The 12,365-nt window shown below is 38.1% G+C and overlaps 2 protein-coding genes across 2 annotated transcripts; one reads left to right on the forward strand and one right to left on the reverse strand.

Annotated features, from left to right (window-relative positions):
* On the reverse strand, positions 456-8,165 carry LOC107612948 (serrate RNA effector molecule). Its single transcript, XM_016314745.2, has 12 exons — positions 7,459-8,165; positions 5,638-5,762; positions 5,009-5,060; positions 4,315-4,389; positions 4,133-4,207; positions 3,972-4,019; positions 3,725-3,793; positions 2,832-3,632; positions 2,700-2,745; positions 1,567-1,832; positions 1,269-1,448; positions 456-883 (listed from the first exon to the last, which is right to left on the reverse strand). The coding sequence occupies exons 1-12, from the start codon at positions 7,920-7,922 to the stop codon at positions 823-825; spliced, it is 2,262 nt and encodes a 753-aa protein (XP_016170231.1). The 5' UTR covers positions 7,923-8,165; the 3' UTR covers positions 456-822.
* LOC107611423 lies at positions 8,633-9,241 on the forward strand. The gene is made up of 2 exons (XM_016313350.1): positions 8,633-8,818; positions 8,936-9,241. Exons 1-2 carry the CDS (start codon positions 8,633-8,635, stop codon positions 9,239-9,241), a joined length of 492 nt encoding a protein of 163 aa, XP_016168836.1.

Genomic DNA, 12,365 nt, shown 5'->3' on the forward strand with positions numbered 1-12,365 from the left:
CTAAAATTTTAAAAAATGAATAAAAAGAATAATAATTTTAAGACTAAGTTAAACCTTAGAAATAATTTTGTATAACTAAAAAAAAAACTTAAGATCGAATAAAATTTTCAACCTAAACCATAAAGACTAAAATCGTACTTAACCCTAAGAAATACAAATATTTTGAACAAAATGTTTGAAATTTGGTTTCACTACTCATAAACTGATCTAATGGTTAAGATTGTACATTCCTTCTCCTTCTTATAAACCTGTATAACATTATATGAATTAGTTAAGTAATAATAAAATTTACTGATTTTAAAATTAACCAAACTAAACTAGACCACCTCTATTAAAAAATATACATTTATCCCAAAAATTAATACTAAACTAAAGACTAATACAAAAATAGTAACAACCAAAAAAAACGGTATTTCTTTCTAAACTGGATATAGAACTCAGATTTAAATTGCGAATGTACAAATAAAACCACACACTAAAGATTTAACTATGGAAAAACAATTTTACAAGTATCGAACTATTAATAAAAAGCAGGATAATATCGTTCAAGAAATAAACATCTAAACTCTAGAACAATATTATAAATCCTTAATCCTCATCAAAAGCGCAGATAAAATAATTTAAGTCACTTCAGCAGCAGGGCACGAATTTCCGCAAAACAAGAGATTAAATTCTTTCAGCAGATAAATTCACAGAAGAGAGTAGCCTGATCCAATTATTAATGACAAACAGTTACTCTAGCCGGAAAAGCAAAGTACACGACCAGATCTTTCAACAGTTTAGTCTGCCTGCCAACTCCATCTCAGAGGGAACAGATGACACTCATAAACTCCGATAGTCTATCACAGTGACCTCGTCCTCCGGCGCATCAAGATCTTGATAGCTGTAGCACCAATGCCCGGTAAGAATACCACACAAGGAGAACAAACAAGTATTTGGTCACATCGGTTGAGTTTTGAGTAAATATAGACAACTGATATAGGCATTCCTTCTAACTTTCTGTCCCCTAAGGGTTTTTTCGAGTTTGGAGTTGAAGCGAAGGAATAACCCAATAACAGTTAAAATATTAATATTAATAAATAAATAACTTCAAGTTGCTATTCCAACTGATCGGAGTATAGACACCAAGGACTAAATTTAAGTGAGTAATGAGCATGATCGGGCCAGGTTAAAAGACATAAGAGCTCACATTTGAGAGGACTTGAAAAAAGATTAGATAGGGGAAATATTAAAATATTCCGGCAAGGAGGAAAATACGGCAGATTTACCTGCGCATCCGCCGAGGATCTTGTCTGAAAGCTGGAGGAACAGCAATTATTGGTGCTGGTCCACCCATAGGATGGCCGGCGCGCATCTTCCTACCCGGGGCATCGTATGATGGTCCTCCTTGTTCTCTTAACATCTGCATTGCAACTTCTGGTGGAGCAGGAACAAAGGGTCCCAAAGGCCTGTAAAGTTGCAAATTATGTTAGTGAGCACTACAGGAAAAGTGTTCAGTAGTCAAAACTTCAAAAGAATGCATCAAGAACACATTACGGGAAAAGATAATCAAACTGAAAATCATACCCAGCACCAGGAACAGGCATCAACACTGGTGGAGGAGGCGGCATATCAGAAGCAAATGGAGGTACGCCAGGACCAGCAAATGTATCATACATGGTTTCATCATGATTCCCCATCTCGAGTGCTTTAGATTGCCTCTCACGGCTGGGGGAACTCTCAGGCCTATCTCCATCATTTATCCTGTCACTCCGATCATGATCTCGACGATTACCACGATCGTCTCTCAACCGGCCTTCCAATCCCAATCTTCGCTTTAAAGGTCTGTCCTTCTACAAATACAACAAAAGATTGTCCATAAGAATATGATATTGTTTACAAATACAACTCCAACCTTTACCACTATATTCTTAAAGTTTGCTAACATCAGATTATATGAAATATAGACAGAGAAAATTTCCAACACTTCTGATAGTAGCCTATTATTAGTGTGTAAGCTACTTGGAAGGGGATATGATGTAGATGACCAACACACATACATGGGTGGACAACAGAGTGAACTATAGAGAGAATATTATAACTTTAAACTAGCAAGTAAATGAGAGGTAATTCAGTGATTAGAAATGAGTGACTATAAGAGGGAAAGTAGTTGCAAGGTAGGGTGAATTGAGAGGAAGAGGGAAATGTTTGGGAGAGCAGCTATTATCTACACAACACTAAATTTATGCTTAAATATTTTATTATCGATGAATTCCTTCCTGTTCATGAAGGAGCTACTCTCCAATGTGCTGTTAATCAGTAAGATTAGTTATCAACCTCACTTTATGGAAATATAAATATAAATACAAATCTTCAACACCATCAAGATTTCACAACACACCATAATGATGTTTTTATCAGATACGCAATAACTTACGTAATACTCCCTCCATCTCTTATTAATCATCATTAAGTTTATAAATCAATATATCTAGATACAAATAGGCACTAATGTGCCTATTAGTACCATTTTATTTATTAAATAGTAATAATAACAAATGAAATTATTTAGGATGGTAAGTACCTTAGACTCTAAATAGGTGGTCTTGTGTTCAAGTCTTAGATATAACTATATTTTTTATGAATTATATGTGAAAGGTATTTTAGGAAAAAAAGTTTAAGTAAAAAACTGAACAGATAAAGAAAAAAAATAAGTCCACCTGTGGTTGCTGCATGATAGGCGTTCCACCAGGAGCATCTGGATCACTACAACATAGTAAGGACACTTATCAGTAATATTCCACCAACACTTGCAACTATAACTTAAAACAACAGAAACTTCAGTAACTTACTTCATGTAATTTTGAAAATAGAGATCCTCACGCACTTTTGAAGTTTGTTCCATAACAAGTTCTGGGTGTTTTAGCTTCAGATGTTTGTGCACAAATTCTGCTGCATGAAAAAGCTTTGTGCAGCTCTTAGCTCCGCAACCATATTTCCATCCATACTTTTCATCCCTAATTTTCCGCACATAGGGATCCAACACCTCAACTGCAGCAGCATCTATCTTCTCCTTAGCAGTCATAACTTCCAAGGGATCCTGACCATTCAGCCTTCCCTGCCAAAATGAATCAAGTTTCTTCTCCCATTCAGATCCTGACCTGCCTGTTTCTTCATGCCCATTTCCTTCTGCCCTCACATGCCTAAAACCCTTGGCCTCATTAGTCTCAGTCATACCATAATAGTCTACACCATGAATCCGCCATAGATATGTAATAAGTGTGTCCAAAAGCTCAACACCCTCTAAACCTTTAACAGATGTCAGGCCCCGAATAATTATTATGGGTCCTACAGAGCCACTGTGAACTTTGTCATCATTTTTATTGTGATTACTGCTGCATAAAATATTGTCTTCAATTCCTTTTTCTGTGTCAAGCTTACGAACAAGTGCCTGTGCTTGTTGAATATCAGTTTGTATCCGTCTAAGTTCAGAACTGACAGGGTGAGCCTTTGGAGCAGCTGAGAAATCATTTTCTTTATCAGATCCCCTACCATGTCTTCTTCTTTTACCTCCAGTCTCTGTTTCCTCCTCTGAATTTGGTTCACTTGCTGGTCCTGATTTGCTGGATGAGGAGGCATTTAAACCAGGATTTCTGCATTGATTTCAAGCAAAATATACATTATGGGAAGAATTCACACCATGAAAATGACAGGCACGTGAAAGAGAGATATAATAATTGCATACAGTTCTAATGTCCCACTCTGCAGATCCAGTAAAAAATTCTTTGCCAGCTGTCGAGCATTTTCATTCCTCCTAAAAGATGATGAACCAGACAGGTTTGTTATAAATTGAATGTCTCAACACATTTAATCCACTCGCCCAATGAGAAACCATCCCTCAATGGGGAAAAGAAAGAACGAAAACGATCAGTCAATTTTGAGAGGACATGTTCAGTTCTTCAATAGTCTGCAATATCCATGAAAAACCTCACCTTTCGATGACTGCGAGTAAATTTGTTGGATGATATTTATCTTTCAACCTATACCAAAAGGTAAAAAATTGGAAACCATAAGATTTCTAGAACAGAACAGTAGCAATTTCATAAACATTTAAAAATTGAACAATGAATATTAAACGGAAAAGGAAACAAACCAGTCCTCATCCTTATGTGCATTGAAATAAGCTCGCTTTTGGGTAGAAATGTATTCTGATCTGTACTCTTGATATCTTCCCAATAAAGAAAAGGAAATTCAATTCAAAAACTCATTTGTCAATGAATATCTCCAAATTCTTATGTTATAATTATGCAGAGGACACAACTTTCAAGGACTAACCTACGCTCTGCTTCAGCTGGCAGTATATCATCCTCAAGCTCCTGGATGAATTGCTTATAGGACATCAACCCTTCTCTGGAACAAATGCGTTAACAACATTTAAACAAATGCATGTCACACACACAACATACAACATATGATAATTTTTCAGCCAACCTCCATAGGTTGAACTTGAAAAGAAATTCCAATTTCTAACTCATTCCTCAAATACAACCTCTTTCCATCTTGACAAACCTATTGACATTTCTCCGTAGGACATCTTTTATGTGGACAGCTATGCTTCACAGGATTCACAACAATGACATCTTTTATGTATTATGTTGCAGGTTTGTGCAATATTTCTATTTTGTTTGACTTCAAACAGCATAGCTTCTTTCTTAAATTTCCTTTGTTAATGGTATTGATCTTTGTAATTACATCTGTTTTTGCAGCTAAGCAGTCCTATATTATTAGAATTTTCAGCGACCACTAGGGCCGTCACAGAATAAAGATTATGCAAAACCTTTAAAATGAAAGTTCAATTTCCTGCAAACGCATGCCTTGTTAGAGCATTTGGAGGTTTGCTATACTTCCTTACTCAAGTACATTCCACTCATAAAATTCCTCATCTATGTTGAACAAGAAACACAGACACGTAGCAGATGATTTTTATTCATTTATGATGTAGTTAAAAAGGGCACATTACGAAGCTGACCTTTGTGCACCACCACTTGGCATGTCTGCATAACTACGATTGGTTTCCATATCTGCAAAGAGCAAAGCATCAACAAACAACATACAAACAGTGAGTTGGCTTCACCCCAAAAATATAAGGTTGGAAGTTGAATTATATAATACCGTGTATGATCCCTTTTGTAGAACATGATATTTACGGTACCAAAATTGACAGAATATTTATCAGATTATCTTTATGTTTTCTTGATCCACATTATTAGTCTTGATTAAAATGAGTTGCAAAATCAGGAATGATGTATATTTTATGCTTCAAGGATTGAATTGGTCTTGCCTCACCTTGCTCTGTTACGAGTAGTACATGTACTCATCCCATGTACTTACAAAAACGGAAGTAATATAACATCAGAAATACACAACAGATAACATGCAATGAAGAAACCATAAAATCCTATGAGGCGTAGCTTTTCAATCTTTCAACATCTCTAAGAAGTTACTATATGTACATATTTGCTTGTCAGAATGCAAGAGGAAAAGAGTTATGATATTTAATTACATAAATCGGGGAAGAAAGACAGGAAATAATACTACACATAAAATAAGATTGTGTAATATAGGAAAAGCCCTATGTATTAGCTTCTACTAACATACCAGAAATCCCATTTTGATATCCCCCAGCAGGACGGTGTCCAAACCTGCCATAAGACCTATCATCAGCATAACCAGATCTTCCACCCACGCCCCTTTCGTAGCCGCCATAATAATCATACCCAAACCTGCATAATCAGATTGTAAATTCAAAAAATAAAATTAACGACAAAATGTTCTTAATAACATAGATTAACAAACGGATGATAGAGAACTATAGGAGCAAAGTAGCGATACAACTAGAACAAAGAAAGACAAACATGTTAACCATGCAATCAAAAGGACTTCTCCATTACAACAGAATAAACCAATATCATACCATGTCCTATATGAAAACTAATATGATCGAAATATGCAGCAGCAAATTCTCCATATATAATAATTCATGTGCACAAAGTTGAGCTACAATTACAATCCATATTCCTTTCTCTCAATCTCTCCCTCCCTCTCTATCCCCCCTCTCCCTCCCCCTCTATCTACACACACACACGCACACTTTTAGGTAGTAAATCATTCCCCTCTCCTATACTTTCTCTCTCTCTTGTGGCAGCACTCATTCATGAACTTCCCTGTTTTTACACTCATTCACACTTTCACCAATCTCCTCTGTCAATTAGAGTTTTGGTTTGGTAGATTTGCACCAAAAACAGCCCATGCTTAAAACTTGAAACTCAGCCCAAGCTTAAAAATTAAAACTTGTGTTTAGTTGTTTTTTGAAGAAAAGATTTTCCAATTTCAGATTTTTAAATTTTAGGAAATGCATGCGAGATATTTATGAAAGTAGATTCTGTTTAGAACAAAAAAGCGGTCAAATACATTTGGTATGCCTGTTTCAAAATTGAATGCAGTTATTATTGTATATATGTGGGTGGACTCAAGTTCAAATCTAGTGCCATGCAACTTGGAGATTTTATTTTTAATTAAATTACGCAGGCTGTGACTGTGTGGCGCATGGAATGGAAAAGAAATAAATATGGTTCAGAATTGCCCCGGTTCAAACCCAGACCAACGAAATTAAGAAAAGAAAGCTTATCACCTTTACCACTATGCCACCACATTTTGAACTGAATGTTCCCCACGAATAACAAAGAAGATGCTAAAACTGTGAACCGAGTCTGAGCATCTTCAAATTTAGCCATCTCTCTGAAAATATTTTCATGAGCATGTTTCCTTCAAAATCTAACCAAATACTTCTTTTAAAAAATGAATATGAAAAATAGAAAATAAACAAATGGTACGCACATTAATAGTAATTTTATCATGCAAACCACCTAAGGTGAAATGGACCATTAACATTTGACTCTGATAAAACTTCCTCCATAATGACTTAAAGGTTGTTTGTGAGTTTGGAGGATAAGAGAGTGAAATAGAGAGTTTGTAATATAACATTTACACTGCAAGCCTTCCCTCTCCTTCCCCATAGCTCCAAAACCAGCTTTCCCTTCCATTCCCCATCGCTCCAAAACCCAGCTCACAAACAAACCCTTAAAACCTCCTCCTCTTGGTTTTTTAAGGCAAACGAACCATCCAGACATACAAAACAAAATGGTTTAAAAAAATGAAAATGAAAATGAAAAGCGATAAAGATTTGCTACCGCAAATAATACTAAGGTCTTTAACCAGTGGCCCAAATTTCAAATAAAACAGATCTGCAATAACAAATAACATAATAGAGACTAGATACCAAATCCCCTAAACAAACAATTTGAAGCTGAAATCCTAGCAAGTTACGATTTCATGTTAACACAGTTCAACAACCCAAAATAATAGACTAAGAAAAGGGAAAACAAGAAATTAAAGAAACAAGAAAGGAAATTGCATCACCTGTCATCGGGACCATAACCACCACGAGGACTACCCCTCCTGGATCGCTTATACGGCGGAGGGGAGCGACGCGAGGCGGGAGAATAGCGGCGGTCGCGGTGGGGAGGGCTGGGGCTGCGACGGCGCTTGAAGTCCCTGTCTCTATCCCTGTCCCTGGGAGGGGGCGGCGGGGGAGACATGTTCCGGTCGTAGTAGTCGCCAGCACCGCTAGCGCCACCACGACGGTGAGAGTGGCGATCAAAATCCCTATCATCCCTCCTGTCCCTGTCCCTCCTCCGGGTGGAGGAATGCGGCGGCGGGGGAGGTGGAGGTGGTAGATCATCATTGGCGGGCGCGGAAACGGAGGCAGAGGCGGAGGCGGAGGAAGAGGGAGGAGCAGGAGGAGGTGGAGGAGGCGGAGGTGGAGCAGAGGAGGAAGGGGATTTGTCGACGGAATCGGAGGGCATGTTGATGACTTCTGCCATGGAAATTCGAAAACCCTAACCGAAAGGGGAAATAAGAAAAGTGAAGGAAGAGAAGTGGTTCTGCGTGTATAATCAAAATCTAGCTTGCCCCTTATGTTTCTCTAATGTGTGTGCGTTTCGTTATGAGCAGATTTTGTATATTGAGAGTGGTTGTGTGCTGTGTGTCTGATAATGTTATATGCGTGCAGTGTTTTCTGTTCACGCCTATTAGAGTGTGAAGCGGGCCGCCCTGCTTTGCCTCGAATCATCATCTCATCCCATTTTCGCAGCCGAAAAAATTAAGAGTAATATTCGGCTAAAAAATTTAAAATGAAAGATAAATAAATTTCTGACATTTTAAAAGTCGGACATTTTCGTCTTTTAATATTAAAAAATAGGATTAACTATCAATTATACTCTTGGATTTTGTAAATATTGACAATAATGCCCCTCACTTTTATTATTGACAAAAATATCGTTGGATAATTAAAAACGTGCATGAAATGTCCGTCTGGCAAGTGATGCCTTCTCCGTTGACAGAAGTGTGTGATGTGACAAACGAAAAAGCTTGTGTGGCAAACAGAAAGCTTACCTGGACCCGTTCTCAAATTTCCTAATTCAATTACCCTAATTCCCAGCTTACCTGGACCCGTTCCCAAATTTCCTAATTCAATTACCCTAATTCCCAATTGCAAAATGAGAACGTGATGCATCTGAATAGCCGTTCAACTATGGATGCAGCAGGTATGATGAAGCGGAGGTCTGCATCAATGGTAGAAGGAGGCAACGATAGGTGCGAAGACTCTGGTTCGAAGCAGTATGACGGTATGTGTCGCTGTTCTCTTGCTGTTGTTGCTCTGAGATCGAAGACGAATACTAACCCAGGGAGGTGGTTCCTTCGGTGCCCACTATGGAAGGTAAGCATGACTGGGTTTTGGCCTCTAATGGGTCTTTGTAGTTATTCCTGTTTTAATGTGTTTTGCACGTTATGATTGATTTGTTCTTCATGGGTTTTCAATTTGTGTTCTTGACAGAATAAAAACCAGGATTGTAAATATTTTCAATGGATTGATGAATTGGAAGAGCAAGACATGGTTGAAGAGGTGGAATGTTCTTGGAACCACAAACCCAAGCTATCTTTAGGTGGAAAACTCAAACAGAAGAGCACTAGGAAGCTGTCCGAATCAGTGGAGTATGAGGACATAGACCCCATGGTGCTACCTGTTCTTACAAAAGAATTGAAGGAGAAATTAAGGAGGATTGAAATTCTTCTAATCATGATGTGCATTGGGGTTGCAATTGGTGTCTTCATCAATTTCTTTGCTCTGTTTAAGAACTGAGTTGAACTAATGTTAAATAGTGGATAAAGAGTAAATGTGAATGATTAGTGTGTATTTTGATAACTGTGAATGTGCCAAATTTGGTTGAAATAGGGAATGACAACTCTTGTATTGTGTTTTCATGGAACCTGATGTGTATTAAGAGTGTAGCAAATTATTCAACTATAAATTTGATGAGAACCCGATGTCTGTTGTGTTTTGCAAAGTGCAATAAAATCAAATAGAATACTTGTAGTACAAACTTGGTAATTAACATTTAAATGTACTATATCTGATCACATTGACCATAACAGGTTACATAACGTTTATAACAATCCCCAAAAAGTAAATAAACATTCCCTGTAATTCAAGCATAACCTGTGATCAAGTGACAATGTTGCAATGATATAAGGGAATTAGGTAATCTACCACAAAAAGTACTTAACAGAGTCAAACACAACTTAGTTCAATATATCTGAAAACAACTTAAACAAGTCAGCCAAAAAGCTCATTAACACTCAAAACAAAGGATTCCTAAATCAGTTCTACAATGTCAAAAGACACTAATACAACACATTCATCATAGCTTCTTCTTTTGTTTTTGTGAAAGCTTTGAAGGTGCAGGTGTAGGCATGAATTCCATGAATCTCTTTGTGGTACCCTTGCTTGCTGCACTCATTGTTTGGTGAGAAACCAATGAGGGAGCACTGGAGCTAGAATTTGGCACATGCACTTGGGCTGAAGTATTGGGCTTCACATGAATATTAGGCCTTCCAACCACATTGGGCTTGACTTGTGGTGGTCTAAAAGGTACATTGGGCCTCACTGAGGTAGCCCTTGGAGTGGGAGCAGCAGCCACACTGGACCTGACCTGTGGTGGCCTAATTGGATCATGTACTAGTGCAATAGTGGATAGTGGTCTCATAATGGGGATCTTTGCCCTAGCACTAGATGCACCCCTCCTCACAAGTCTTGGAGCAGCAGCTACAACACCAGCAACCTTTGGTGGAGCTGACTTGTTGATAGTGGTGGTTGAAGCAGATGCTGCTACAGGATCTGATTCCAACCCTTGGGCTTGCTACAAATCCAACACATAAATTCCAGAAGTCTATGTATGTTGCAGAAAAAACAAGTACAAAGGTGTTAACATTGAAGCTAACCTCATTATCAGTTTGAGATTGGGGATGCCCTTGTGTAACTTGTTGTTCATCAGCTGCCTCAAGAGTCTCCTCATAGTACATTTCTTGCTCTCTATCTGATATATCAGTAGCATCTTCTTGTTCATTTGCTGCTCCTGATGCAGTTTCGGCTGCTTGACTAGTATCTCCCCTAAGACTTTTTTTTCTTCTCTTCACATGTCCTTGCATTGTGTCCTTGCTGCAGCATATACAATAGGTTAGCACATATTTAGAATACAAATTAACAAGTCATGTATACACTGATTTCGAGTACAAAACCAATGGGTTACTATCAAGTGAGGTGTTTACCTTTTTGCACCACTTACAAGTAGTTTGACCATACTTTCGCGGCATTTTGTATTGGCTATTACCCTGACGCTCAGATTCATGACGTGCTCTCTTTTTTGTAGGTCTTCCAATTGGTCTTTTGTATGGAAGAGGTAGACAAGGATAACCTTCATAGTTACCCCAATACTCTTCACTGGGTACAGAGTTAATGTGAAACTGATATGCCCTGTTGTAGTGCTCCATGCACAACCAGTGATGCACATAGTCCTCAGGCCGGTGATTCTTCTTTTGGATAGCAGCCACTCCATGACAACAGGGCAATCCAATCAGTTGTCACTTTTTGCAGGTACATGTTCTTTCTAGTGTGTTAACAGTAACCCTGTGTCCATATCTCCTCACCTCAAATAAGTTATGCTCATCGTCCCCAACCCACTGGGCCTCCCAGTAATTACCTTCGTTTTTCTCCTTTTCAAGCCTACTCATCTGAATAAGTGCCAGCTTTCCTGTGTATGATGATAAAGCGTCTTTGTGCTATGCCATAACCCTCATGATGTAGAACCTTATCTCTTCTAGTATTGTTAGGATACTTTTTCCTCTCATGCCCACTATTGTTGCATTAAATGATTCAGCATTGTTGTTGGTAACATTATCCACTTTAGGCCATTCAGAAAAGCCTGATTTCGATCATGATGATTGTTCATAACTTGACAGGTACTCCCAAGCTCCTACATTGATCCGCTTGACATATGCCATTGCATTTTTGAATTCCAAATCTGTCATTGCCCGAGCACACTGCCACAGAGCTCCTCTTAACTCTTTATCCTTCCATCTCTTGTTCAAGTTATGCCACATGTGCATGACACAAAATCTATGTGAAACTTTTGGCATGACTTCTTGAAGTGCTGGAACCAGTCTCTAAACCACATGGCAAAAATCCAATATTCAATATCACAACATAAGTGCATGAATACAAATTACCTAATTAGACAAGATGTATAAATTACCTTTTGCTTGTCACTCATGAAGTTCCACCCAAATTCTTTGTAATCATCGATATCTTCATGAAGTAAATTCAAGAACCATTTCCAATTTTCCTTTGTTTCCGCATCAACCACAGCATATGCTATAGGAAATAGATGATTATTCGTGTCTTGTCCTACAGCTGTGAGTAGTTGACCCCCAAAATACCCCTTAAGAAAGGTTCCATCAATTCAAATAAAAGGCCTACAACCATATCTAAATCCTCTCTTACATGCCTCTAAGCATATATACAAACTTCTGAACTTAGGCAAACCCTCTGGTTGTGGATGTGTGCTCATAGTACATGTAGAACCAGGATTAGCTTTAAGCAGCTCCGATAAATAATTGCGTAGCTTACCATACTGTTCCTTCTCTGTCCCCTCAATGATATCCTTTGCCATCTCTATTGCCTTATACATCATTCGCTCACCTACACTTATGTCATATTCTACCTTGAACCACTCTTCTGCCTCCCTTTGTATCAAATTAGGAGAAATTCTAAGCTTGTTAACTAATTCTCCAGCCACCCATTTACAGGTTACCGATCTAGATTTGTTACTCCTTAGACATGTGTGCTCATCAGCTAGCATCTTGATTTGAAAACTTGGTGGGAAATTTCTCCTTGAAAAGTACACCTCCCACGGACAGTCCTGATTATA

The sequence above is a fragment of the Arachis ipaensis genome, chromosome B08, assembly GCF_000816755.2.
Source record: "Arachis ipaensis cultivar K30076 chromosome B08, Araip1.1, whole genome shotgun sequence".
Lineage (NCBI taxonomy): Eukaryota > Viridiplantae > Streptophyta > Magnoliopsida > Fabales > Fabaceae > Arachis > Arachis ipaensis.

What these genes read in the sequence shown, in the direction of transcription:
- LOC107612948 (XM_016314745.2), bottom strand. Translation starts at nt 7,922, where the DNA reads ATGGCAGAAGTCATCAACATGCCCTCCGATTCCGTCGACAAATCCCCT. An exon ending in CCAAGTGGTGGTGCACAAAG is followed by an intron (nt 4,390 to 5,008) that starts GTCAGCTTCGTA and finishes CATTTGTTCCAG; the next exon opens with AGAAGGGTTGATGTCCTATA. An exon ending in CTATCATGCAGCAACCACAG is followed by an intron (nt 1,833 to 2,699) that starts GTGGACTTATTT and finishes TTGTATTTGTAG; the next exon opens with AAGGACAGACCTTTAAAGCG.
- LOC107611423 (XM_016313350.1), top strand. Translation starts at nt 8,633, where the DNA reads ATGGATGCAGCAGGTATGATGAAGCGGAGGTCTGCATCAATGGTAGAA. An exon ending in TTCGGTGCCCACTATGGAAG is followed by an intron (nt 8,819 to 8,935) that starts GTAAGCATGACT and finishes TGTTCTTGACAG; the next exon opens with AATAAAAACCAGGATTGTAA.